We start from the raw sequence: 26,043 nt of genomic DNA, 5'->3' as shown, positions 1-26,043 counted from the left end.
TAAAGAGTCTGAAGCTCAAGCAGGACGTGGGAGGGGCGTCATTGACCTTGGAGGGGCCCACGGATGTTCAGCGCCGGGGGGGGTTTGGACAAGTTGGGCCCGTTGACGTGAGGAATTACCAAGCACCCAAGCAACTGGATCTCCAAAACGGAGACTACTCGTACCTCCTTTCTTACTTTGGGTGGGCCGAGATCCGTTCCGATCCATCAAGAGGAAGATTCAACTGGTAACTCGGACGCTGTGCCCCCCTCTCGATGAGACAAAATGCCACCCTGATGAAAACACAAACTCTTTCGGGCACCGGTGCCGGTCTCTCTCAGCCCCCACTTCGCCGAGCTGCGGTGTCTCGGTTTTTAGCTGGACATAAGCCGAATGCTCTCCCGTCGTGCTCTCCCGTCGTGCTCCTAGTCTTGCTAGTCCATGGAGTTTTGGAATCCAAGGAGTCGAGCGGTGCGGTTCCGAAACGGCAATCTGAGCGGCGGCAGTAGCGGAATTAAGGTGGTGGAACGTCCTGGTACCTTGATTCTGGTCTTGGTCTTCTTCTCATACTTTTCACAGAATCGTACTATCATGGACACAGAACAGTGCCGGTAAATGGTCCTAACGCCGCAAAGTGATTTGGGCCCGACGGGTGCGGGTGGTGTATGCCATGGTCGGGAAATCGCCCTCGTCTTTCTTAGGGTGATTTGCCGATTCGGTGTGCGGCCCGACACCTGATGTCTTCAACGGCCGGGGTTAAACCCGAACATCGCAATTTACCTTACCTCAGTCTCTTCCTTCGGCACATTGAGAAATCTAGCAACTGGTTTTCGCATCAAATATCCCTTTAATGGCCAGAAGTCCCAGCCAGATCCATCATATTCTTGTCGTGAAAGGCGTCTCTTCTGGTGACGACCCGAGATGAAGGTCGTTTGCATGTTTTACTGGACATATACAATATCGACAATCTTGTAGGCGCTGGAGAACCTCGGATCCATGAAGAATCATCTCGGCAGAATTTTGGGACTCTGAATGTATAGTTGGATAACTTGATAGAGTAGCCGAGTGGTGAATAACCTCAGAGATTGATACTGATACTTCGGTGAACACACCTTGTGACAGATGGTTTAGTCACACCTTCGATCCCAAAAACTCACCGGAAATCGAAAGCGAGCGCACGTCCCATCCCAGTACGTCACTGCCATGATGCCTCCCCTCCGTCTCCGTCCCGAGTCCACTGGACCATGGCGTTTAGAGACCCAGTGTAGCGTCTCCACAGCGGTCTCATTGTCTTCTGCCGCGCTGTGCCGCCAGGTTTCCCTGTCCGGTCACCAATCCAGCCGTTCCTGGAGATCGCCCGCTCGGCAACATTTCCCCCCCACGCGACCTGGAGAACTGCAGGCTGCAGAGCTAATTGCTTGAACCACTCGCTGCGCCAGATGCTATCGCAAAACGTGCCTAGAAAACCCTGGCGCATTACGTTTCCTTCCAATCTGCAATTCATAGAGTCCTTTGCGTTCCACGGTACCAATCACAGCCTCCATATCCGTGTGCGAATGGCGGCGATACCTCCCATCCAAAAAAGACAGTGAAGGGTTTGGGAATGGCGGCGAGCGAACACCACAATGATCGAGGGGCCGACGACGACAACCATTACAACCATGACGAGACTTCTGCACGCCCCGATGTCTTACCCATAGACCCGGTCGAGGCGTTCCCGCCCATGCCTACTTTCGCTCCCGAAAACGCGGCGTACGACGAGGGCATTCCGAATGCCGAGAACGATATCAAAGTGTCGCACATACCTCTCCCTCCCTTACCAAACGTGTCTGCGAGCGCACCCCCTACCTCGACCCTCCCTACCATTCCCGGTGGCCACTCCGATGAGGAACAGTCTTCCGATGCCTCATCCACGCATAGTAAGCCCGAGAAGCAAGAATCGTCCAACTCTTCGTCCACGTCCGAGCCTGCGACTGCTACCGAGAAGAAGGAGTCTGAGAATAAGGACGACGTGGCACCAAAGTCAAGGGCCAGGGCCGGATCGAGCTCCGCATCCATGAAGAAGAATCAAAGCCACGATAATGTTAGGAGATTATCTGTCGCAGGGATACAACAACTCACCGCCCCCGAAGCTCTCCCTGTCGCAGTAGTTCCCGACCAAACCCCTGACGGTCAAGAACAGCTGGTTCGCTCTCCTCTCGCAGATCAGCTCGAGGCAATTCGACAGTCGATACTCAGTCAGCCCGACTCTCTGCGACGAAACGGCCCCGTGACGGACGGCGGAAATAGGTCGCGATATCAAGACGAGCCAAGACGACCTGTCTCAGGCAGAACGCTCTCGACGCCTCCCACGAATCGACGACAATCACAGTCACAAACCACGTCGCCCCGCCGAAATTCCTTCTACTCTGTTGCCAGGCCACCGCCTCTCAACCTTGATGCCACCAGCCACTTCAACGCAATCAACCCTCTGCCGACAAGTCTGAACAAACAACCACCACCGCAGCTCCAGGTTCCGCCGCCAACAAAGTCACAGCGAAATGACCCTTTTCCGCCATCGCCCCTCCCTCCTTCGATACCCCTCCCGCCTATGTCTATACCCACGCACCTTCAGTTGGAACTAGCAGCCCAACGACCGAGCCCTCTGTACATACACCACTCGCACACCAACGATATACCCTATGAGTCCTACGTCGTCAAATGGGAAAGACTCAAAAATGTTCTACTACTGCCGACATTTCTGGAGAGAACGCTCTATTTCGGAGCTCTGGCATGTCTCGATGCCTGGCTCTATAACTTTACGATCCTGCCCATGAGATTTACCATTGCCCTCGGGGTATTGTTCAGATGGTGGGGCTATATGGCTATCAAGGAGGCACGCTTCATGGTTGGTTTCGTTTGGTACGGGCTGGGCAGAGTATGGGCCAGAGCACGGAGACCTAGGGCAAGAAGTGCGCTGTCCGCTCAAAAAGGAGACAACGACCACCTTGTCAGCCGCGACAGAAGCCAGAGTCGGCCGCCGGGGCGCAGATCATCTACCCCAGCAACGGATATGAGGTTCCCTGACAACATCCCAGCTGTCCATGTCGACTCAGATGTCAAAGCGAACGGCAATGGAGTCATTGAGCATGAGGTCAGATTGAATGGGAACGGGCATATCACTCATAAGATGAATGGACCTTCGAGCCATCACCCTCCACACCCTTCTGCCTCTAGAGTGCATCGACATCGTAGGACGAAATCGATACCCTCTAATCTGTCTTCCTTTCACAAGGCGGATCTCTTACAAGGCGCCGTAATTCTTTTCAGCTCGCTATTCCTCATGAAGCTGGACGCTAGCCGAATGTATCACTTCATTCGAGCACAGGATGGCATCAAGCTCTATGTCATCTACAACGTCCTCGAGGTAAGTTCCTTCTTAGCATTGGAGGAATTGTCGCTAATCTAGCCAGGTCGGGGATCGCCTCCTTTCAGCGCTTGGTCAGGACATATTTGAGTGTCTTTTCAGCTCCGAAACATTGTCTAGAAATAGCTCCGGTCGGTCCAAGGTGCTTCTTCCGCTGGGCATGTTCGGACTTGCACTCATTTACAATGTCATCCATTCTGTGGCGCTCTACTACCAAGTCATCACGCTGAATGTGGCTGTCAACTCCTATTCAAATGCTCTGTTGACTCTCATGATCTCCAACCAATTCGTTGAGATCAAGAGCACAGTGTTCAAGAGATTCGAAAAAGACAACCTGTTCCAGCTGACTTGTGCGGACATTGTGGAGCGCTTCCAACTCTGGATCATGCTGTTCATTATCGGCATGCGCAATATTGTGGAGGTTGGTGGGCTCTCCGTACCTGGGGCAGGGTCCGAAAACAGCGACCTGGGAGGTTCTGGCGCTATGCCTCTTCACAGCCCTTCGATCCTGCCGTTCAGCTTCACGATTCTTCCGTCTTGGGTTTGGTCTGGCGAGGTGCTGTCCCCCTTTCTCATTGTCATTGGCAGTGAGATGCTGGTCGACACGATCAAACACGCCTACGTAAACAAGTTCAATAACATCAAGCCGACATTCTACAGCCGCATCCTCGACATCTTGTGCAAGGACTACTACACTAATGTAAGCAACTCCGGAAGAGGTCCTTTTCCATTTCGTTGCTGGAGACTGATTTTTCTTGTAGGCATTTGTCTCTCCTTCGCTGACGAGACGACTTGGTCTGGCTGTCATCCCGCTGTCGTGCCTGTTCATTCGAGCCTCTGTCCAAACGTATCACATGTTTCTTTCGACACGTATAGCTACGCCCATCGCAGAGTCAACTCAGACATCCCTATCCGTCGAGTCTGCGACACCCTCGTCGCCAGCAATGGTGGCAGCGCTGGACCGTCTCGACACGTTACTTAGGGATGCCTTAGGCCGGGCCGTCTACGGCTATCCTTACGGAGAGCCAAGTGTCCAGAGCAGAGCATGGTGGACGTGGACTAGTGACGATGTAATTGCGGCAGTTACCATGATTGTCGTCTTCTTCATCGCCTTCTTGGTCCTTCTTATCGTCAAGCTGCTACTGGGCATGGTTCTGCTGCGATACTCCCGAAACAGGTACGCCAGGATGAAGCATAAGGAGCACATGGTGGCAACTGGTCAGGAGGAGCGCGAGGTCTATGATGCTACCGGGAAGAGAGTTGGAGGTTACGGTCAGATCGAGGTCACGGAAGACCGACGAAGATGGATTCACGCTGATGACAAGGAGGGCCTGAAGGGGGGCAAGGGAAGGGTTCAGAAACCGGAAAGGCCACAACAAGGCGACTATAACGGAGTTCAACGGTACGAAATGGTCGCAAAGAGGATTTGGTGATGGAGTTTTCTGGCGTCTAGCATCTATCGTGTAGCGTTTCATAGGGGAGCCCAGGGCACCTCAGAAGACGCTCCGCTTCCTTTGCTTTTCTGATACTGGGAATTGATACGTCTTTCAAATATGAGGCTGCCGCGTGTCTCTTCCATTCGCCAAGGCAGTGTCGTGAACCGTGGCTATTGGCTCTACCTATTATAACAACAACCCAAGGGGATTCCCAGTTTGACAGCCTACTTGCTCAGATGGAACCGCTTCGAGCTTACACAAAGCTCATCCCCAAGCTCCAGCTTATTAATGTTCCCATGTATACCACGACTCTTGGCGAGTACTAAAAAATGTGCTGAAGAATTTTTGAGACCTTTATGTTCACCTGAGTCAAGTATTAGTATGCCAAATGAGACATCGAATGCTCGCCAAAATATACGGACCGAGACGAGGCATGAAGAACCAATTGCCGCGGAAAGTTCGTCTTGTTTATCAAAGGCTACTTTTCTTTTGAAAATACGATTTGATAATGAGGATAGTGGGGAGAGTGATGAGTATTTATTTGACGAGTTGTAGCTGTCTGATGACTTACCTTAGTGAACGACGAGGAATCCGAGTAAAACCATGTTCTACGGATGGCATGAGATGCAAAGTTCTCTATGTTTTTTGATCTTTTCCTTCTACTTTTAGAATCTCCTTTCAAAGTTGGGGATATAAGTATACGAGGTATTCTGGGTGCATTGCGAATTCATCCAGCATGTGACACACACCCCCTTTTCCAAAGCTGAAAGAGACTTCTCAAAAGCAAACATATCCACCATTTCCATAAAGGTTTCGGCATGACTTTGACTGAGAGACACTCGGCGTGCTGACTGCATGTGTATTATCATTATTATTATTATTATTTTAATGATGATAATGAAGAAGGGTATGAATATCCTATGTACTGTTTTGGCATGAGGACTACATGCCGCCCTATAACATTTATGACGGACGCTGCGATTAGACTTGAAAACCTCGCATTCGAAAGCGAACATCAGAGAGTACATTATGGGCTCGACACTCGACTTTCTTTTTCGCTAGCGCAGAATCTCCGTAGCTTGGAGATGGGTCCAAGATCGATTACACATATTGCCATGGGAATAAACTCGAATACTGTATGGCTAGGCACAGTTGTGCACAATTCTATACTAAACCAACAAGGCTGAGTATCTGAGCGAGTTATGAGGCCCTACATTTCTAGCCAAAGCCACTAGTATGGAACTGACGATAAGGGGTACAGGCTGCAGCGGGCTGCAAGGCTTGACGACGTGACAGAAGTCTCCCTCCGCCGCAGATACATACGGCCGTTGGGAACGCGTGGGTCGAAGGGTGAGGTGTGAACCCGTGCTTTCGGCCCCGGTAATGTCCCTTAGCTTTGGCTAGATACCTACCTGCACAACTAAGTAGCCCCTATCTGAGACTGATTTCGGCCCCAAAGACGACAGCAGTCGAACACAACAAAGTTTGTCTAGGCTCTAGAGTGTTCCGAAATAGTATGACCGGTCTTCTGTTTGGGTTTTCGGCAGAGCCGACTTGCGTACTGCCTCCAGAAGATGGTGTGTAGGTGGAAACTTTTGTCACAGGCTTGAGGAGATTACGCAGGCAGAACACTGCCACTATGTCCGAGGTGACTTTGATCCGTGGACCGTACACGTGCAGAAGTGATCGAATTAGCTACCACCTTGTACGTCTGACTCGTCCTGCGGCACTTCATTCTCGGTCATCTTACATATCTGCAGCGGATGAAGAATCAGAAAAAGAAAGCAGAACAGAGGGCATAATTTCGGCGATGTCATTATCTGCACTGGGCAGCCAGACGACATACCCCCTACGGGCCACAGCTCTCAACCCCTGACGCAAAAGTAGGTTGTTGAAGATCTGGTGCCCCACACCAAGTCAGACGGTGCAACTGATCGTTTGGATACGTAAGAGGTACTGAAATCAGTGTCCGTTAATACGGACCTGATGGAAAACTCGGGTTGCAGTCTTGCAGACGATGTGTAGTGTCTCGGCGCCTGGTAAGATAAGAGATGTAGGTGTAAGTCAGACTTGAGGTGCTTCTGCATTGCAAAAATCAAGCGGAATTCCTATCACTGACCCTAAAATGTCTACTCAGGCTGTCTTTCGGGTCCGTAGAGGTCGCAAATACCTAGGCTTCTAGGCTAGTTTGTCCATTCCACTTTCTCCCGTAGGTCCATGGCGTGTCAAATATTCGGAAAGTGTATTCGCACGTAGTTACAAATGGTTGAGATGCAGCTAATTCGCTATATGGTGCTTTATAAAGAATTGGGATAGCCGGACCAAGGAGACTGAAAGTCGCCCTGGGAATGATCATGCACTGTGGCGCGCAAAGTTTGGAGTGAGTTGCTGGCGGCGATCTCCTATAGGGTGTCGACCAATCCTTCCGCGCTCAGTGCTCAACCGCTATAGTAAATAAGACGACTTCATGTTCCTTGGAGGAATTTGGGTCTCCGAATGCTCGTAATTACCCGTCAGTGGCATCCGCAACTTGAAAACGAGTATGTGAGGTGGATGTTCGGCATCATGTTGGTTAGCGGTGATACTGATGCATTTCCAACTCTTTCGTAAAAGGAAAATTGACTTGACGTCCGCTTACCTCCAATTCCCGTCATTAAATGACTGCTCGGGCAAGATCTGGAATGTTGAAGGTACCTAGGTAGGTAGAAATAGCCTCGAGAGTCATTGAACACGGATTCTTCCTTGTCGCGATGAGTACCTTCCACAACATCAGGGGCAGGTTTTCCTTGGGAAGGTGCCATCATTCAGAAGCGGCCGTGACGCTTGATTCTCAGGAAGCATTTACGAGAAGGTTCAGGGGCATCCTTCTGGGACTGAGTTAGTGCTCCAGGTTTTCGTGGCACGTCAGCAACACCGCACCACACACCGGTCCTCCTTGAAGTATGCACCTGCTCGTCAAGCAGAAACATCAGGCTGGGTTCATGTCAGTTTTGGGAGCTACCTAGGTACCTAGCATCATTATGTACCTCTGTAATTCCTTCCTTCCATCTTTTACACCTCCATGGATGGCATTTGGCAGGTTCGAGTCTTGAGTGCTAACATGATGTCCCAATCTCCGAACTACATGGCATCAATCATCTCATCACAGCTCTGTCCTTATTCCCTTCCGGTAGCAGCCAAACCCCAGACATCGTTCTCCAAATCTTCTCTTTTCCGCGCCGGCCGCCACTGAGATAATTCATCTTGAGAGCAATTTCTTTCACGCGAACGCCGTCGTCTTTCCGTTTATCAACGTGTTGCTCCATCTGGAAAATCGAACAGCCAGACCCATCACCCGTCGCTAGACTACGGCTATCACAAGCTCACAATGGCTGCTGCTGCTGCGAATGACACCAATGTCCCGGCTGCCGGGACGGAGCCAAGAACACCGACGTCGACTCCGGCATCAGGCTCAGCGTCTCCTGGTGTAGCACCCGCCCACCAGTGCAGACAATGTCGTGCTTCCTTCTGCCAACCCCTCGGGTGCGGCCATGTCTTTTGCGACGAGGTATGCACGATCGCGGGACTCTCGATCCGTCAATGATTTCCAGAGCAGACTCGCTGACGACGGCAATTTACAGTGCGCCGGCCCTCATCATCAATGCCCCGAGTGTAATCGCCGCCCCGTTGTGTCTCCCAAGCCTTCTATCGAAGTGAGTGCAATCCTGCTACCGTTTCCATTCTGTATCGACAATTTGCTAACTTTTGGATTTTTTTCACTTTGGAAGAAACCCCCAAAGACCACGTATCCCTCCGAAGACGGCCTTTTTGACCCTATCTTCCAAAAGAGAATCGACAGTCGAATCCGTACAATCTACTACGTCTCGCTCTGTTCTTTCTGGGCTTCTGTCCTCGTAGGCATTCTTTGCATTATTGCTATTATTCTTGAAACGAGCAAACGGTCGGATTAAGGTAGAAGATTCAGAAGGGAAAACTTATCGAGGCCGGTGCTTCGCACTGCTTTGCTGGCCAGACTGGTTTGTAGGACGGCTGAGCGCGGTGGATTATGATTACTTGTAGCATTAACACACCTTACGACTATTACATCCACAACTTTTCGCAACCTAGGATAGGATGCTATCCTATGTGTGTTCCATAGTGACATGCAAAGGTACCACATTGCGCGAAGACAGACAGACGGCAACGGAATTCACAGTTGCTTGTTAGTGCACATTTGGCTCATTATGGCGGACATTATGAATACATCGTGATCCTTGCCCAGTAACGCCGTTGGCGGCTCCCAGAGCCGCAACTCAATGCCCAATTCGATACCCAGTTCAGTTTAGAGTCGTACAGAGTGCCTCACTGGCCTACCGGAGATCGGCACCGTCGCCCCTCGACACACGCTCCCAGAATCGTCGGAGCCGCCAGACCCTACCCACGCCCTTGGTCTCCTCCCACTTCTTGATACCCTCTTCTCGCTGACGTACCTCGCCCTTCCACACGCCCTCTACCCACTTTCTCAAGCCATCCTTGACCTTCTCCTTTTCAATAGCGCGGCGCTTCGCAACGAGAGCGGGCGCGACTTGCACCAAACTCATTCCGGGGACACATTCCGGCGGGAGCACAGCCCGCTTGACGAGGGCTTCGGCCGAGGGCCGCGAGGCCAGTCGGCGGGACAGTCGGATGGAGACCAGAGAGCGAGCAAGGCGTCGCGAGACGACCGATGTGTGAGTCAGAAAGATGGAGCGGGCGATGAGCTCCGCTAGAGAAGGGCGGGAAGGGGAAGATAACAACGGCGGCAGGATGGCACGCGTGTGACGGAGCCGATAGTGATGGAGAATAGGCGAGAGGGACAGGTGACGCAGGTGATGATTGGTCTATGTCATCAGCAGAGTTCAGCAACAACGGGGTCGGTCAACGGAGGGGACAGCAAGCACAGGTGGGAATTTCGCATAAGGGAGGATGAAGCGAGTGAGTTCCAAGGCAAAAGAGAATAGACAGTCACTTGTGTGTGGGGAACGCCTACCCTCGAAGTTGACAAGAGATCATTCACATCCAAATAGCCAAGGATGTGCAGCATGATCTCGTTTGGAATTTCTGAAATGGCGCCTGTAGGCTGATATGGAGGCCGAAACAACGCCAGACAAGACGCTGACGAGGCCTCAAGAAGGTACTGTTCGTGATGATGGTAGTAGTAATCATCGTCACGAACCCCATCGGCTGCTTGGGGCCATGGTCGGGCATCAGTGACCGCCGGATACGTGGAGTCGAGCTGAGTGGAGGAAACGGCGTAGCCCGGGCCATGATCGCCGGCGGGTACAGACAATGCGGGAGAAGAATGTGATATAGCAAGCTGGCGGGTCGAAGAGAGGAGCTGATCTGGGGCCATCTCGTCGTGCATTGCGTCCATGGCTGAGTCAGTCGCCTGCAAGCGACGAGATGGTGATGACACCAAATGAATTGTTCTGGTCTCCAGAGAGCACAAGCACAGATGAGACAAAGATGTGGAGCTGTACGAACGGTTGGTACAGCTGGAGTAGCTGTTCAAGTCCAGTCGTGGTCAATAAGGTGGTTGCCCGTTACTTCGGAGTAATAATGAAATGGGGATTCTTCGGTTCGGAGTATGGTCCGGAGCCCGGGTAGGCGCTAAGCACGAAATTGCGTGGATAAGTTGCGTAGGAAGCAAGGAAGGGGCGCGGGGACCGACGAGGTCGCTATGAGGGAGTGCGGGATAGAGCCAAGTGCTTCAGATGAGACCATGGGCAGATATGCAGGGTACCATGGCACGGCAAGCCTCGCGATAGGTTGGTAACCTTGTATGGATAGTAGGTTGGGAACAGAGAAAGATGCGCTGAAGTCGAGAAGATTAGACGAGTCGAGGAGAGTACCGCGCGCGTCAAAGTGAAACAGAAAAGGTCGGGTAAGTAGATGTTTTTGCGCTTTGCGCGCGCGTGCCGTGGAGAGACTGGTCGTTGGAGGCCCGGCCAGCGACCGGCAGACTTAACGCTTGGAGGAAATCCGCGGCGCGGAACTAGTCTCGTTGATGTGACGAGAGGAGCATGAAGACTCCAGCTCAAGAGTAATGCGACGAAATGCTTAACGCGTCCACCCGGGATCGACTGTCCTATTCGATGCTGGCAAAGATCGGGGGAACCATCGGGCAAAGATAGAATGCGAAGCAAAGGCGCGAGGAAGGGACGGATGAGGGGTGCTCGGGTAAGTAGGATACGGAGAAGAGACAGTGGTCAAGCGAGCTGGCGGGCCGAGGAGATGGGGTCTAATTCGCGGTCAAAGTCGAGGCCAGAGTTGAGGCCGATGACATAGGTTGATGATGAGTGAGTTGACAGGCGTGCCTTTCATCCGGCGGAAACTTGAATCATGAGCATGCGGTTGATACTGAGGCTGCAGACGCGTTGACGACGGGCATTGAACTGGGAAGGAGCGTGACAATATGGAGGGGAAGGAATGGGGCCTGACGCACCTTCACCTTAAGGTTGGTGCATCTAACTAGGTACTGTACGGATACAGCTTGCGCCTCCATCGTTCCAGGCTGCGTCACACGGTCCAGGCAGAAACCAGGAACAGGGGTATTGGCGGCAGGTGCGACTCACAGTGCGCAACGATGTCTCTTGATAGGTAATCGGCAGGAGCTCAAGGTGCTTCTTCATCAAACGGCAGGAGCTGGCACTGTACCTAGCGCCGGAACGAACACGCACTTTCCCAAGCCATCATCGACTCTCCCCAGCACAACAGCTCCGATGCGTTCTCCTCAATCGTTTAATCATTGTGTCCACGTTGCATAAGGCACCTTATTTTCCACAAAGAAGACGTTGAAAATAGAAACCGGCGCTGAATTGTAGCGGACGCTAACGCCGCCACCGCGTATCCTTCAGGCTTAGGCATCTCAATATCAATCCAAAATCTCAGTCGCTTCTGCCTGTCTTCTGTAGCTCAAGATAAGGTACCTTGGGGTATAGGTGCCTTGAGGTGCGGAGTACTGAGGCAGGAAGTCAGCTTCTTTGGAAAATTAAAGGTACCTTATCCGTACCTTAGCAAGAATGAAATGGGGGAAAGTAAGGTACCTACCTCAGATACCTAGATACCTTCATCACCTCAGGTGGGCTTGGGATCCCAGAGATCTACAGAAAGAGGAAGCTCACGGGAGGGGCTTTTAGCTTCCCCGTCTCTCTTCTCTCCGCAGATTTCGGCCACCTCATTCCTCGTGCCGGTCGCCACGGGTAGTGTCTTCTGTCAAAAGATCTAGCCGAAATGGGGCAGTCACCCAACACCACCAATGGACCACCAAATGGCCATCATCCGACTGCATCAAATGCAGTCGGCTGTGACACCCCTTGCTCCGAGAGACCCACTTTTCAAACAGCTCCGGGTCTACGCTTTCCACCGGCGCTTTCCTCCTTGCCTTCCAACGTCCAACATCCACACCCGTCGTCAAGCCACAACCCAACGCCCTGCCATTCACGCACCGGACAACTGCCTTGATTAATTGGGCAATTCCAACGAACGCGTCTCAGCTTAGAGGCTCAACTACTTGCTTTCAAGTCGGAAGCAAAATCGTTATCCCACATCCTACCCTAAGCCGCCAGCGGTACCGGCCTAGTTTCTTACCAAGAACCCCTGAATAAGGGCTAGGCCGTGTTCACGAACAACCTGGACCTGGCCTCATAACGGGCCGGCACGACTTGCGCCTGTTCATGATCATCCCCAAGACACAGAATGATCCGAACAGAGAAGCTCGCTTCTACCCATGCTCTCCAAGGTGCCTTACTTTGACACATCGAGCTTTGGGCTTCAACCGACTGATATCTGCTACAGCCTGAGCAAGAGCCCTGACCCTGGCTACTTCACCTGCCTTTCATCTTGCCCTTGTACAGCTGGATTCTCCACGAACTGCTGTCAAGACCTTCCATTCTGTGCCCTCGAACCCACCCGCAACGGACGCCCGCAGCTACCCCCGGTTCCCGCCATCTTAGCAGTTGCAACGACAATGGACAACGCAGACCCTGGCGCATCTATTCTAGGCATAACTGTACCACCTGCTGCATGCCGCAGGGAACCGCCATCAAACCTGCAAGGGCAGGCTTCTTACGAACCGGTCAAAGCATACAGCAAACGGCATACAGTATGCAGCCCCTAGATGAACGAGGCTGCAGTCTTGACTACGCCTTGTCAACGCCTTCGTTGTCATCAACCAGCCGGAGTTCGAAATGCATCGAACGATATCAATCACACTCCGTCACACGGCATGAACGAGCCAGATGGGCTCTCGCATTGGCATCGGGCAGGAATCAGCAGCCAAGCGGCTTTTCCCACGACACGGACACCAGATTCTGCCACCATCCGTCTGCATTGTTAGTTTTGGCCTCGGCCCCGTGCTTGAACCGCGCTGTCTTTCGAGATGTCTGGTAATTGAGGCAGACCGCGTACTGTCAGAAGGATTTTGGCTCCTGATGTGGTGGTGAGACCGATTTTCCCGGCCCAACCAATTCGAATTTGGCCTCGTCCAATCACGCTCTTGGGTGGCCTTCCTTGCGGCTGCAACAGAAACGCGTCTGTCCTAGGCGACCAACGTCAAGCGCATCCTGGTCACATCGAAATACTTCGTTTGTCTCAACGTCGTCTGTTCCCGTTTGGTGTCCCATTCATTGTCAGATTGCCTTCTTTCCCGTTGCCCCTCAATCGAGCATCGACGTAGCAGGGCCAGCAGACAAGGAATCCCGTGGAAGTCCATGTCGGAATCATTGCTGGTCCTGGAACGCGATGCAGCTGATCACAGCTTCTCCACCAAAGTAGGCTTTCAGCTTGTCTACACGTTCGTACCCTACCGTCTCGTGGCAACCACGAGTAGCGTGCTGACGTGCGTTTCTTCTGCCCGTCATTGGCCTTTATTTGTCGTCTCTTTTCACCAGATGCACCCAATCACGTAGCAAATAACGGTGCATCGTTTCTTCAGCGCATGATTCGCAAAATCCCAAGAGTTCGGGTGGCCTGCAGGCGTCTGCTGGAAGCCCGGGATAATCATTGGCCTTAATGCTTCGTGCTTCTTTAGCTTCGTCCTGTCAAAATCAAGGTCTAGAGGTGTTCCTTGGTTGCAACACCCCAACAGCTCATGATAGGTAGACGGTTTAAAGCACTCTTAGTGGAGTTTTTCCAGTGCTACCTCGCTTCGTGTAGAAAGCTTTTCCACCGTTAGAACATCCGAGGTGAGGACGTGCTCAACATCCTTCCTACGGCAAACGGGCCGTCCCGTTTGCCCATCAGCTCCCACTCAAGGTTACGGTTCACGACGTGCCCGCGCGAGAGCGACAACCTCACCGACAGTCGTCTCGGCGCCGAACACGGATCACCCGGCCTCGTGAATAGACTGGCCGCATCCCTGGCCTCCCCTCTTTACAGCCACCCTCCTCCCCCTGACAAAGTATGATGCCCTCGCCGGCGGCAGTCGTGACCAGGTCAGTCTCGAGTGGCGCGGCTGGTCGTTCAGCTATTGTTCCCAGTCAAACAACGGCCGTGTCTATGTAATGGTGGCATTCTCCGCTGTAGTCTTTCGAGCCTTTTGATGTACACGAACGCAAGCCTTTCCATAAACGGTCTTCTAGTTGACAGCGCATCGCCGTCTTTCACAAGGGACTCCCTACTTGTGAACCTTGAACAGTTGCAGGAGGTGTGTCAATGTCGGGAGAGGTGTTCGTGGCCCCGCTCGACCACTCAACTTTCATCTGTCATGTGTGCCAAGCCAAGTGCGAGGAGGCTCGATCAAGCTCGGTGATTTTCCCCCAACCTGCACAGAGCACCGGAGCCTCGTTTTGATTGTTGCAGCTCGAGTAGATTGGACAAACCACTGCAAGCGCGGTTCTTTTCTAGCCTAGATCCAATCATAGGAAGCCCGTGTCAGTTGCTGACAACGTTCGCGAGCAAGTCATCGAGTAGGTCAAGGGACAGACTCGGTTGAAGGAATAGGCGGTGCCGTTTATTCCAATGAGAGTCAACACTGATTAATCGTTACCTGCGGACTGTAACAAGAGCTACATCTGGTGAATGAGGTGTCACCGGGGAACTTCGTCCGGTGGACTCGGCAAGCCACACGTCACCCACTAAGGTGAAATAGGTGAAGGGGCGGACTGGAGCCGTGATGCTGCATCTTTGATCGGCAACCGACGCACATTGCCAGCCCAAACTAGAAGAGGGAGTGAGTACAATGCCTCTCATCAGGAGATACCTTTAACGTAGCTTGGGTCTAGGCACATGCACCTTCGTTGGGGCTCTGATGCAGATCGAACGCAATGCAGTGAGGAACATCGGCCATGGCCAGCAGCCGGCCGCCACGTTGTCCTGCCCAGGGCCCTAACCAACGCCCGAAGGCCTTCGTGAGGACCGTTCTCAACTTGCTCGTCGCAAGGTCCGCCGTAATCCAAGGGCATCTAGTCGACGAAGCAAACGGGCCGTCCGTATTCGGACAAGCCAGATAGTTCATGTGAGGGGATGGGTCTGCGGACTTTCTCAATCTCTTCGACGGTACACCTAGACGGTCATTAGCCCGCATGGCCGGTGTGAGCTGGTTTAGCCCACCACTGGGGGGTAGCATAAGACCTACATCATAAGGCGAGACATAATCAACCACCCCCCCCTTCCCCCTCCATAGAAGCAGACCATACAAGACAGGGGTGGATGAGACGACCGATTATTCGTCAATGACCAGGTCGATGGACTCAGGAAACGGGCATCCGGCTCAGAGAGGTCTGGCCCTGAGTGACAAGGCTTTCTTCCTGACATGTTGAGATCGATGTCGCCTGCATGTTGAGCTGGCCTTGTCCGGGGTTTCTTTGCCTGTCCCTGCCCGAGTGGCTGCAAGGGTCCCTGAGGTTGCAATGACAGTTCTCCTGCCTTAATCATCGTGTCTCGTCTGGGGTTTTCAAGTGTACTTATTAGCGTTCTCGGGCGTGTTTAGGCTCAAGTAGACCGGCGGCGACGGAAGTAGGGGATAGGAAGGTGGCGATGAAAATGTCAACCTTGCATCCATGTCACCTCGATGACGTTCCATTATGTGCGGCAGGCAATGCCCAGGTGGTCTCACGGAGCGGCCCTCGGTCAACCAACCCTGGCGCCGTGGAAAAGCCCTTGCCTTCCGACCTTAGACACGGCCTTCATCATAATTCTCTATCCATATGCCAGTAGTGTGGGGGAGCCAATAGTTTCCAAAGTAATGCCGCAGAAAATAGACAACGGCTCGATGGTTCATGCCGGCTACCATCCATCCTCCCCTCCTTTGCCAAGGCCCCTCCAGGGGAAATGGCCAAATATCCCTACCCTCCACGTCAAGCTGACAATTATCTCTTGCTGGCGGGACGAACCATGGCCCGTGTGCAAGGAAACAAGAAACAAAACCGCAATAAGGGATTGAGCACGTATGAAATAGAGAACCCCACAGCGGCCGCAAGCAGAGCGGGCAGAAGACAGCCTTACCTTGAGCGGGAGGCTAGATACCACCCCGTCGCTCTAATACTTGCAGGTCTCAGCCCGTAGCGGGAACACCCACTTCAAAGAACCCCCAAGGGTGCTGTTCAAGGTTTTACCTGGGAGATGAAATCTGCAAGTCTTCTGCAACATCATATCCGTCCACATACATACAAGAAAAGCTCGTTGAAAGTGGAGAAATCCCGCCTTATGTTTGTGACTGTCACAGCCAAGGGGCCAGGGAAGAACACCAACTGGGTATTGAGCCACAGGAAAGAGGAATGATTTTGCGGTAGGATAAAGGAATCGCGCCTGATGAACGAATGTACCACACCGGACGAAGCTGAGAGGCGGGCAGCTGCTTGAACACTGAAATGAATGCCCAATGATACAAAGAAAGATGGAGGAGATATGCCACCCCAATTCGTACCTGAAATTTGGCAGCTCAGGCACACAATAGGCGTTCATTTTGTTTTTCTCCTACCAACGCCTCATCATGTCCACCCACACCAATTTCGAGGCATTCTTCATTCCCTGCATCGTTCATGTTTGGAGCCAGACTAGATTGTTGTTCTCAATTCCATGCCCCCTTGCAAGTCGTAACATATCAGAACATCTCCAATGCTGAAGAGTGGAGTGCAAAGCGTCGAGCAAGGTCCCCTGGGCCCTGCGAGGACATTTTCGAAGCTACGATAAACGTGGCAAGCAGATATCCTCCGATGACCGCCAGCCTCAGCCTCGAGATGCAAGCTGGCGGGTGACAGGCTAATATATGCGTTTCAAGGTTCGTATCGTCGACAGGGGAATAACGACGAAGATCTCGGCGACGAGACTCGATGGACCATACGGGGCGGATCCGAGACGGAATTTGGAAAGCCATGATACCCACCATGAAAGTTAACAGATGTAATGTACGTCATTTCCGCTTTTCTAAGAAGTATCAAAGTCGATTCAGCCGGTATGGGTCGGTCGTCGTCGTTCTTTTGGACACGAGCGTTGTGTAAGTGGAGGCAGCGGCTAGTGGACAATTGATGATTGCTCCCACGCCTCGAATAGAAAACAAGTTGAACATGGCCATGGCGGCGGCATGTTGAATATGCATCATGTAGGTATACATGCGCGAACGTACGTGTGTAGTGTAGCGCAGTGTGGTGAATTGTATCTGTATGGAGGCATTATGTGTGCCAGTCGTGACAACACATCGTGCGGGTCCCAATCAACGACCTCGAACTATTTGACAAAGTATAAGTTAGCTCAGTTGCCCCTCAGACTAAAAACATGCTACTATGAGACAAGAACCTGCAAGAAAAAAGCGTTTTCACAGGTACATCGATGTCGAAATCCGCTTTGTATACGCCTGATACGGAAACATCGCTGCCGGGGAAAATCAGAAAACGAGTATCAAAAAACTGTTAAACCTCGAAACGGCCAAAAAAGGAACGAACAACCTCACCTTGGTGTATTTCCGATCAAGCAACATCGAGAAAACGTACCCCCGTTACCCACACCCCGAGCCGGGCCAGCAAAAAGAGACCACTGCTGCCCAACGGCCATTGCGCCGAACAGCCAAAAAAAAAAGAGACTTCTCGATCGCGGTTGCGAACGACATCCTTTGTCTCTGCCGAAACGGGCTGCCAGGCACACCACTGCCACTTGTAGCTGGCTGGATTCTTGCTGCTGTCTACTGCTGCGACTGCTGCGGCCATTTCTCAATAATACTACAGTCTGCCTGGTCAGTTCCGTTCTGAACCATTTTCTTTTGGATTTTCTTTTCACACGCCCCTCCTTTACCATGGTCCATGGCATTCAATTTCTGTTCATCCCACGCATTTTACCCCCATGGTAAAAGCCCCCCAAGCCAAAAAGGCTATCCCTGAAGAAGATGGACCATCATTGGACACAAGTGACCAAAGAAGCATCATTGTGTACAGCATGGTATTGCATGTTGTAGGGGGAGGGGGGCAAGGAAAGAAGGGGGGCGGCCAACTTGCAAAGATGGGAATGAGAGAACAGGAAAAAAAAACATAAATAAAAGATGGCTAACAAACCTTTTGTCTGGCTGAACAGAGTCTGAACAGTCCAGTACCAAACCTGGCATCCGTGACTTCATATCCTACCCGAAACCCCCGAAACGAAACGAACCACTTCTACTCCTCTCTTGGTTCTGCTGCCACCGCTCCTCCTCTTCCTCCTTGTCTCCTCCATTCTATTCTCCACCACATTGCGCATCGACAAGCTAGTTGCCTTCTCTAGCTAGCCAGACGGACCGGCCCGCCAGGGGACGGGGACAAACAACATCGAAAAAGAAAATACCGAAAGAGAGGAAAGAGACAACCGGAAGGGAAGAAGAAAAGAAAGAGAGAAGAGAGAAGAAGAAGACCTTAGGGGGTGATCGAGAATCAAGAGGAACAATGTGTTACTTTTATCAAACACGTTGGTCCTGCGGATATTGGAGATGGGGTCAGTTCAAACAGCAATGCAACAAAGAGTACCGAACGGGCGAAACATGCGGACTGAAGCTGGTGTACGAAACCATCACAAACGAGGACCGATGCAAGCTGTGCTACGATATGGACAAGAAATATCGTCGGTTAACCAAAATGCAAGGAGACGTCGCTCGGTGGTGCCGCGAAGGGAATCGCAAGGCGACGATCGAGCGGACAAACCTCGAGATTCAGGAAGTCAACCGCCAGATCCAAGAAATGAACAATCAGCATTGGACACGGGTGAATCTGTTGGCCTGATGGATCGTCTACTGCCTGGCTGCTGCTTTGCTGCTGGACGGTTTGATCATGGTCCATGGAGGGGCTCCTATATGGGTATGTTGCAACTTTTTTTTTCTTTGGTTCGGCTCTTCCCTTTTCCCCTCACCTCCCTCTCCGAATTTTTCTCCATAAACGAATGCCCCTCGTTTGCTGGACCTGTTTTGTGCGGCATGGTGGGAGTGGCGGATTTGCTGCTCAGGGGTAAGCCGAGTCGGGGGTGTGGTGTGTGTGCGTGCTGCGAGAGAGTGTGTGTGCCACAGCTACAGGACTGCCGTTTGCTGACTTGGCTTCTACTATCAGTGGCTCTCGAGCCTCCCTCGCATCTAGAGGGGACGACGATATGACGAAACGGAATGGAATGTGCGCGGAAACAATGGTGCGGAAAATCGATTGACGAAGAAAGATTGAGGGAAAAGCGACAAGCAAGTCTTTGACACACTGCGGGACTGGAGAGGTTTCCTGTCGGACCCTGGCTTTGGGGGGAATTTCCAAGTTGAACCACGTAACGGCCGTTCATTCGCTGATTCTGCATCATTTTTGGTCTCTTTTGTTCTTCTTTCTTTTTCTTCTTCTTCCTCTTCTTCACTTTATTCATGGTCACTTCTGCTCAGGTTGGGCGGGCGAAGGTTTAAATTTCCCAGACCGGAGGCTACAGGATCCTGTACAGTTTTATTTCTTCACCCGGAGAGCATCTCGACATACTTAATTTCAGCCCTCGTTGGCAGTCAAAGTGTTGTGTGCGTTTGGTGCCCGCAAGAGACCGCTTGGTGTAGGATGCTTCGTCGCGAACCTGGTCCGCCGCTTAGACGGCGACAGGGACTCGAATGATGGGCCCCTCAGCAGCACCTTGCTTAGTTTGTATGCTCATCTCACGCTGTCCTCGGAGTCCCTTCCGTCATTTCGAATTGACTCTTCTGTCCCCTGCCTAGAAGGCCTTGGCCATACAGACACGCATTTTGGCAAGCCCAGCTCGAACGGCTCGGACCTAGAGACTATTGAATTTTGGGAGCCGAATGATGGCAACTCCAAGCGTGGCAGTCATGCTTCCTTCTCCAGGGCACACATGACTAAGGAGGGATTGATGAAGCAAAGCTCTCCCACTTTTTCCTTCCTGCACGGCTGCCCATCCAGCAGGTTTTTGGCGTGCTTATCAGGTAAGTAAGTTGCAGAAAGCAGACTCTGCCGGCGAATGAGAGTGGCACGCGATAGTCGATGGCGAAGGGACAGGAGGCGGTATTGCGTCGATCTGGTCTAGGTACAGCACAGGTACGACGAGTAGCGGCCCTCAAGCAAACATCCAGCCCCTCTTCGCTCCTGCTCCTTTTGTTATTTCGTGTTTCTACAGCGAGCTTGTAAAGTTTATGTTCCTCAAGGCACGTCATCCGTTCTCACGTGTCGCTGTCTAGCAAGTGAGGCGAGACCCCGCGGCTTTGGGATGAGCCCCCTCAAAGACTCCCGCGAGTGCCCCTCCCCAGGGTCCCTGTAAGCACAGCACACTGACAAGCGTACCTGTCATCTGACCTGAGGCCAAAGTGGTGGGAGGAGCGGGAGGAGCAGAAAGAAGGGCTTGGCGTAGGAGAGACTGGGGACAGAAGAGGGACGAGAGGAATGGTGGGTTGTGTCGGGCTTCATGAGATGGGACTGGGAGGCCGCCCCATCTGGCCGCAGCACACCACCCCTCCTTATGCCGTCCATCCCACTTCACATTCAAGGTACCATTTCTTGGACTCGTCTCCGCCAATGAGCCACGGGAACCGCACAGACTCCCGCACAACCCTGAATGGCGGGCATCAGAGTCTTAATATGAGCCTCTAAATGCTTCCCTCCTGTCCAGTGTTGATGTGCTCGTCCGCCCCGAAAGGTCGGCCGAAATCCAAGCTAAAGGTGTCGCTTCCAAACATGGCCCGAACTAGGATGCAACATTCCTTGCCAAAGGGTCCACACTAGAAAAGGTAAACATCAGCCGGAGGTGCACGTGGCCATCTTTCAATGGACTAGGCAACCCATGGCCTGCCGCTGAAGAATATTCGAGACACAGTCATTGGCCCGCCATGGTACGAACCAGGGGGGCTCCAAAGTGGGATGGAGGGAATTTTTCATTGATTACGGATAATTCGTGGTCTTTTGGGCCCATCGTGTCCACCTTTCTCATAACCTCGTTGTTGCCCAGACGTTTTATACAAGGGTTTCGAACCAAGTACAGGGTTTGGAAATAGAAAATGGAAGAAGGGGGAGAAAAACAAACAAACAAACAGAAAATGCGATATGTGAGTGAATGTGGATGCTTCTCGGTTGTGCGATTGTGCTTGCTCTGATTTTGTGTGGGTGGAATTTTGAGAAGCGTGTGTCTGCGAACTGTGTTTGGAGGGGTATCGAGGGAAAAGAGAAAAAGATGTCGTCACTCCATGCCATTCCGTCCCATGTTGCCGTAATCCGACGGGACCCTGACCATGCGTCGACCAATACGAATGTTCGATAGAAAGACAGCGCAAGAATAAGGAGCATAGCCTAGCCGCCCTGCCCGTGAGCTCGGGTGGGCAGAAACCAGGAGAATGATTCATGACCAAGAGTTTCAAGCCATTGCCGCTGCTGCATCGGCGAATGTACCGACAAGGGGCTTGTCCAACTCGGTCTTGACTGCTGGTACGCCGTGTCGCATTTCGATGGTGTCATCTTCCTGGGGAAGCCAATCCACTTGAACACCGGTTGGGGCGTCGTCCTTGGACGCCAGCTTTGAAAGGAGATGCTGGTACCGCACGATGCGGGCTTCTTGCCCTGCATACGCAAATGTAGTCGGCGCAGAGCGATGTGCGTGATCCTGCGGGGCAATCTCGAAGATGTCGACCATATTGCTAGGAAGTCCGATGTTAGCACTCCCGGTCCTGACACGAGAACAAGCCCGCCGTCCCGGAGCTTGGGTCGAGAGTCAGTACGTACTCGGACGTTTTCGCTACGACTCGCTGCAGAGCCTCAGTCTCTCGCTGCACCTCCATCGGGTCCTCCTGTCCATTGACACTCTGCTCTCCGAAGCTGCCGTAGTGCACATTGTTTGGATCGTCGTAGAGAAGTCGCGATTCCTCGTCCTGGAAAGCCCGTCAGCCGCTGCATGCTACGCTGCGAGTGCGCCAGCCCGCAACGTCACCCACCTCGTCATAGACGTCCTTGTTTCCCCGCCCGAGGCATGACGCACAAATGCCCATCGCGAATCGAGAAATCGGCGGGTCGGTCCCTAGTCGTGCGATGCGCTGCCCTCGGCAAATCTTAAGGCCAGTGCCGGTCGTGGGCGGTGAATATCAGAACTAAGATAGCATAAAAGAGTGGACGGAGCTTTGCTACCAAGCAGTGTTTGGCAAGACGATGGCGTGAGGGACTGGTTGATGGCGCGTGTTTGGATTATGATGCTGGTGGCAGAAAGCGTAAGATTGCGACGATGGAATGACGTTCTCATTCCGGCAGGCGGTCGGACTCGGTGTCGGAATATCATCTTCTCCGCGAGATTTCCCCACAGCGGGACGGGACGGCCAGGCCCGAGCTCCACGCAGCGGTTTTCTGGTGTTTTGGGACGAAAAAAAAGCTGGAGGACCCGGCAGTGTGTTCGAAACCTGGACCTTGCACTGACCCGACCTGACGGCTTCTTCCTCACTTAAATTCCACGGGCAATCGCCGAACACCCAATGGGGGCAATTCGTTCCGTCGCAGTTGTGATGCGTCCTGCCCGACATCTTTGCGGCGTATCCACCGCATAATGCAATGGCTTTCATTGCTTTTTGACTCGCGCAAAGCTTACGCTTGACGGATTATCTAATCAGCGAAAGGGTTGAAGTCAAGAGCTCTCTCCCTTGGGGACACAGACGTCAATATTGAGCCCTGTGTCACTTCTTTCCCTCCTCACATCTCCCTGGTCCCTAAAACCGGGCTCAACTACGGACTATTGACTTGGGAAACCCCCTTCATCGCCAAATACGGCATGATCACAGTCCATTTTCGGTTGAAGACCATCCAAGCGGAAGACGGCTTCATGGCCATGGGAAATGCTATACAATATGGAAACCCCCTCCAAAGATTTGTAGAGGCAGTTGTCTCCGGTTTTCCGTACCCTCGGCAGGCTCTATTGTTCTTCGTGGAGCAATAAGTCGCAATACAGGGAAACGACATTCCTACGGCAGCAGCGCAAACCTGAAGTTCACCAGAAGCCTTACAGCAAGCAAACTGTCTAATAGATACTCGCGCAGCATAGATGACGAGCATATAACTCCGCCATCTTTCCAGACAAGATGCTGTGTTTCTTGATCATCAGCTTCAGCTAACACACTTACACTGGTCCGCTTCCCACTCCCACCAGCAATAGCAAATACTCTCCGAGCTTCTCTACTTCTCATATTCTCGATTGATCTGTTCAAGTACCAGGGAACCGTCGTCACCATGGTCCATCAACGTAGCTTCCTGACTTTGTCAGTCCTCTCCTTGGCCACAATCGCGGCGGCCCGTCCCGATAACCTGAGAGCACGAACGCCGCCAAACCCCAACACCTGTCCCTGTCTGCCGGAGGGCACACCGAGCGTCATCACCAAGACCGAGACCGCCCATTCCACAGTCTACCAGACCGCTTCCGCTTCTTTCGTCCAGGAGACCGTCACGGCTACCCTCACAGTCACGCGCCAACCAGTAACTCAGACCGAGACCCGAACCGTCCACGTTACCAAGACCAAGACCGCCGAGGAGCAGGAACAAGTCACCGTCACCTGCACCGAAGTCATCAGCGAAGGCCCTGATGGCTCAGCAACTACCAAGACCAAGCCGCCCGGAGACCACGAACACACCAAGACGAAGACGCGCACTGGCCATGGGGGCTCTGAGACGACTGCGCCGGGCCATGATGACGATGAGCAAGCCACCCAGACAGACTCGGTTTCCGCCTCTGCAACGGCAACGGCAACGGCAACGGCAACGCACACCGGCTCGAACGGCGGTAAGCCGACCAACAAGCCTCCACATGGCGGTGATGGCGGCGACGGCGGCGATGATGATGACAATGGCAATGGTTCCAACCCGACTTCAGCCCACCACTGCAACCACTGGAACGGCAGCAAGTGCGTCAAGCCGACCGATGTCCCCAGCGACTCCGCCGTTACTCTCACTGCCACGGCCACGGCAACCGCAACGGCGACGGGCACGACAACCGATAACGCTTTGCCGACCTACTCGGTCTGCTCCGTCTCTGTGGCTCTCGTTACCGTCTATAATACGGTTACCGCGACTGTCTACCAGACCGGCACAGCTCCTGTACACAAGCCTCGCGCGCCAACAGCATTGGCCGCCTGGTAGTTTGATTGCCTGCATGGGTTTCGGTTGTGATATATCGATGGAAGTTTATGGGGACGACATATTTCTCCCTTAGTAAGGGTGTTAATGGCGAAAAAGTAATGTCTACTGTAGTTAGGAAGGATTTCAATAATATCAAGATGTTTATGTCAAGCTTCGAGATGTACAAGTGACCTGGGGACGTTGAATTTACTAACCAGAAGTGAAAGTGTAAAATTACAGTATTTATACAACATTAAACGTCTGGGGTTCCCATTGTAAAATGATCGGGGGCTTGGAACAAAGACAAAAGAACGCTCAACTGAACAAGGCGATTGTCATGAGCGGTATCGGAAGCCCATGAAATCGTCCCCGTCCTCGTCGTCTTCGTCATCCTCTTCCTCGTCGTCATTGACTTCCACGTTTTCTTTGCCACTGGCTTCAGCCGGCTTTTCGACAGGCGCAGTGGTGCCCGTAAAACTCTGCTTCCTCAAAGCCTCCCGCTTTTCCTTTAATCTCCGAACCCGAGCCTCAAGCTCCTCCATATCCTCAAACTCCGTTTCCAGTGCCCGAGTAGCCTCCTCTTTCTCATCAAGTAGGTCTTTCTCCGCAAGCAGACGTCGTTTTGCTTGTTCCTCCTCCTCTGTCTTCGCTGCTGCTGCAGTCTCCTCAGCCGTCATGGCTGGTGCAGCAATGACGGCGTCCTCCGAATACGGTGCTGTTGTCGCAGCAATATCGGCCTCAAACGCTGCCCACTCGTCCTCGTCAACAGTTCCTCCAGCAGTCTTCCCAGCCGTGCCATTCTGTTGTGTTGCCGGGCCAGCAGTGACCGGCTTCGTCGGCAACTCCTCTTGCGGGATCAATGGCGAGGGACCGACGGGCTGCACAATGGGTGTCGAATTTGAAGAAGTCGCATCTCTATGCGCAGGAGTATGCGGGCGCGACGGCATCTGAATCTCAACCCCCTGTACTGGTGTGGTGGACGTTCGGCGGTTCAGCGAAGGTGGTGTGAGTGTCACGTCCTTGCGATCATGGTCTGACTCGCCAGCGGACAGGCGAGCAGGAGTGCCCATATTCCCCTTGCTTCGCTTCTTCCGCACCGCATCGGCTGCGTCGTCATCTTCCATGTCCTCATCCGAGTCGTGTTTCCGCTTGTTTGAGGAGACTCCGTTCGCGGCCGCCGATCCGCTCGCGCCCGTGGACGCTTGTTGCACCACCTTGACCTTGGCCGTATGCCCGGATCCACGGATATGGCTGTCCCAAAGAGACTCAGACTTGATCGCCTCGTGGCAGAGGGTGCAGAGGAGCTTGCCCGCATCAGAGTAGGCGGCGTGAGGGTGCTCGATTCGTCTGGCAGCACGTTGTTGACGGAGGAGGGATCGTACGTCGGCCATGGCAGGTATGAACGCGTTTTGACGATACCTAAATGTGCGCGGATGCTCCGCAGATTCAGATATGGCGAGGACTATGCTCAATGGCGAGGAGGCGTCGAAAGTCGGAAAGCCGGGCGAACTTGTATTCGGGCTAAGATTTGAATGGAAGCAACGCAAACGACGTAGCGTGGTAGCGAAGCCGTACCTTTGCTCTGGCCTGGAAAGTGGAGGTGACAAGGTGTAGGTGCCAGGTGGGCAAAGTTGGCGCCAGTTCGATTCAAGCACAGCGGGGTTAGCAGAGCGCGAAAGGCCTGCCGACGCTACCCCGG

At 52.8% G+C, this 26,043-nt stretch overlaps 13 protein-coding genes across 13 annotated transcripts; 6 read left to right on the top strand and 7 right to left on the bottom strand.

Moving 5' to 3' along the window:
• Positions 1 to 219: 219 nt before the first annotated feature.
• Positions 220 to 1,456, bottom strand: CLUP02_11436 (uncharacterized protein; the record flags this gene model as incomplete). The annotated part of the gene is made up of 6 exons (XM_049290404.1): positions 220 to 471; positions 519 to 713; positions 765 to 884; positions 925 to 1,056; positions 1,137 to 1,299; positions 1,362 to 1,456. The coding sequence occupies 6 exons, from the start codon at positions 1,454 to 1,456 to the stop codon at positions 220 to 222; spliced, it is 957 nt and encodes a 318-aa protein (XP_049147549.1).
• A 126-nt stretch (positions 1,457 to 1,582) lies between these two features.
• Positions 1,583 to 4,818, top strand: CLUP02_11435 (eukaryotic membrane protein family; the record flags this gene model as incomplete). The annotated part of the gene is made up of 3 exons (XM_049290403.1): positions 1,583 to 3,385; positions 3,432 to 4,085; positions 4,147 to 4,818. The coding sequence occupies 3 exons, from the start codon at positions 1,583 to 1,585 to the stop codon at positions 4,816 to 4,818; spliced, it is 3,129 nt and encodes a 1,042-aa protein (XP_049147548.1).
• Positions 4,819 to 8,188: 3,370 nt separating this feature from the next.
• Positions 8,189 to 8,771, top strand: CLUP02_11434 (uncharacterized protein; the record flags this gene model as incomplete). The annotated part of the gene is made up of 2 exons (XM_049290402.1): positions 8,189 to 8,368; positions 8,442 to 8,771. 2 exons carry the CDS (start codon positions 8,189 to 8,191, stop codon positions 8,769 to 8,771), a joined length of 510 nt encoding a protein of 169 aa, XP_049147547.1.
• Positions 8,772 to 9,170: 399 nt separating this feature from the next.
• On the bottom strand, positions 9,171 to 10,213 carry CLUP02_11433 (F-box domain-containing protein; the record flags this gene model as incomplete). The annotated part of the gene is made up of 2 exons (XM_049290401.1): positions 9,171 to 9,680; positions 9,830 to 10,213. The coding sequence occupies 2 exons, from the start codon at positions 10,211 to 10,213 to the stop codon at positions 9,171 to 9,173; spliced, it is 894 nt and encodes a 297-aa protein (XP_049147546.1).
• Positions 10,214 to 11,048: 835 nt separating this feature from the next.
• On the bottom strand, positions 11,049 to 11,230 carry CLUP02_11432 (uncharacterized protein; the record flags this gene model as incomplete). Its single annotated transcript, XM_049290400.1, has 2 exons — positions 11,049 to 11,156; positions 11,201 to 11,230. The coding sequence occupies 2 exons, from the start codon at positions 11,228 to 11,230 to the stop codon at positions 11,049 to 11,051; spliced, it is 138 nt and encodes a 45-aa protein (XP_049147545.1).
• A 24-nt stretch (positions 11,231 to 11,254) lies between these two features.
• Positions 11,255 to 14,751, top strand: CLUP02_11431 (uncharacterized protein; the record flags this gene model as incomplete). Its single annotated transcript, XM_049290399.1, has 16 exons — positions 11,255 to 11,300; positions 11,353 to 11,589; positions 11,664 to 11,780; positions 11,921 to 12,041; positions 12,185 to 12,362; positions 12,551 to 12,850; positions 12,874 to 13,004; positions 13,076 to 13,244; positions 13,383 to 13,406; positions 13,474 to 13,546; positions 13,615 to 13,695; positions 13,749 to 13,804; positions 14,015 to 14,239; positions 14,306 to 14,487; positions 14,558 to 14,673; positions 14,741 to 14,751. The coding sequence occupies 16 exons, from the start codon at positions 11,255 to 11,257 to the stop codon at positions 14,749 to 14,751; spliced, it is 2,067 nt and encodes a 688-aa protein (XP_049147544.1).
• A 164-nt stretch (positions 14,752 to 14,915) lies between these two features.
• CLUP02_11430 (uncharacterized protein) lies at positions 14,916 to 15,714 on the bottom strand (the record flags this gene model as incomplete). The annotated part of the gene is made up of 3 exons (XM_049290398.1): positions 14,916 to 14,998; positions 15,073 to 15,411; positions 15,477 to 15,714. 3 exons carry the CDS (start codon positions 15,712 to 15,714, stop codon positions 14,916 to 14,918), a joined length of 660 nt encoding a protein of 219 aa, XP_049147543.1.
• Positions 15,715 to 18,114: 2,400 nt separating this feature from the next.
• CLUP02_11429 (uncharacterized protein) lies at positions 18,115 to 19,019 on the top strand (the record flags this gene model as incomplete). Its single annotated transcript, XM_049290397.1, has 3 exons — positions 18,115 to 18,210; positions 18,343 to 18,514; positions 18,763 to 19,019. The coding sequence occupies 3 exons, from the start codon at positions 18,115 to 18,117 to the stop codon at positions 19,017 to 19,019; spliced, it is 525 nt and encodes a 174-aa protein (XP_049147542.1).
• Positions 19,020 to 19,210: 191 nt separating this feature from the next.
• On the top strand, positions 19,211 to 20,855 carry CLUP02_11428 (uncharacterized protein; the record flags this gene model as incomplete). Its single annotated transcript, XM_049290396.1, has 8 exons — positions 19,211 to 19,241; positions 19,307 to 19,400; positions 19,457 to 19,580; positions 19,652 to 19,666; positions 19,753 to 20,194; positions 20,250 to 20,417; positions 20,447 to 20,522; positions 20,567 to 20,855. 8 exons carry the CDS (start codon positions 19,211 to 19,213, stop codon positions 20,853 to 20,855), a joined length of 1,239 nt encoding a protein of 412 aa, XP_049147541.1.
• Positions 20,856 to 21,136: 281 nt separating this feature from the next.
• Positions 21,137 to 21,601, bottom strand: CLUP02_11427 (uncharacterized protein; the record flags this gene model as incomplete). The annotated part of the gene is made up of 1 exon (XM_049290395.1): positions 21,137 to 21,601. The coding sequence occupies one exon, from the start codon at positions 21,599 to 21,601 to the stop codon at positions 21,137 to 21,139; it is 465 nt and encodes a 154-aa protein (XP_049147540.1).
• An 11-nt stretch (positions 21,602 to 21,612) lies between these two features.
• Positions 21,613 to 22,240, bottom strand: CLUP02_11426 (uncharacterized protein; the record flags this gene model as incomplete). Its single annotated transcript, XM_049290394.1, has 3 exons — positions 21,613 to 21,892; positions 21,978 to 22,123; positions 22,187 to 22,240. 3 exons carry the CDS (start codon positions 22,238 to 22,240, stop codon positions 21,613 to 21,615), a joined length of 480 nt encoding a protein of 159 aa, XP_049147539.1.
• Positions 22,241 to 23,462: 1,222 nt separating this feature from the next.
• On the top strand, positions 23,463 to 24,365 carry CLUP02_11425 (uncharacterized protein; the record flags this gene model as incomplete). Its single annotated transcript, XM_049290393.1, has 1 exon — positions 23,463 to 24,365. The coding sequence occupies one exon, from the start codon at positions 23,463 to 23,465 to the stop codon at positions 24,363 to 24,365; it is 903 nt and encodes a 300-aa protein (XP_049147538.1).
• A 314-nt stretch (positions 24,366 to 24,679) lies between these two features.
• CLUP02_11424 (uncharacterized protein) lies at positions 24,680 to 25,735 on the bottom strand (the record flags this gene model as incomplete). The annotated part of the gene is made up of 1 exon (XM_049290392.1): positions 24,680 to 25,735. The coding sequence occupies one exon, from the start codon at positions 25,733 to 25,735 to the stop codon at positions 24,680 to 24,682; it is 1,056 nt and encodes a 351-aa protein (XP_049147537.1).
• Positions 25,736 to 26,043: the final 308 nt, after the last annotated feature.

Source organism: Colletotrichum lupini, chromosome 5 (genome assembly GCF_023278565.1).
Source record: "Colletotrichum lupini chromosome 5, complete sequence".
NCBI classification, from domain to species: Eukaryota; Fungi; Ascomycota; class Sordariomycetes; order Glomerellales; family Glomerellaceae; genus Colletotrichum; species Colletotrichum lupini.
Note: the sequence above shows the minus strand (reverse complement) of the source record. Positions and strands in the feature narration are given on the sequence as shown.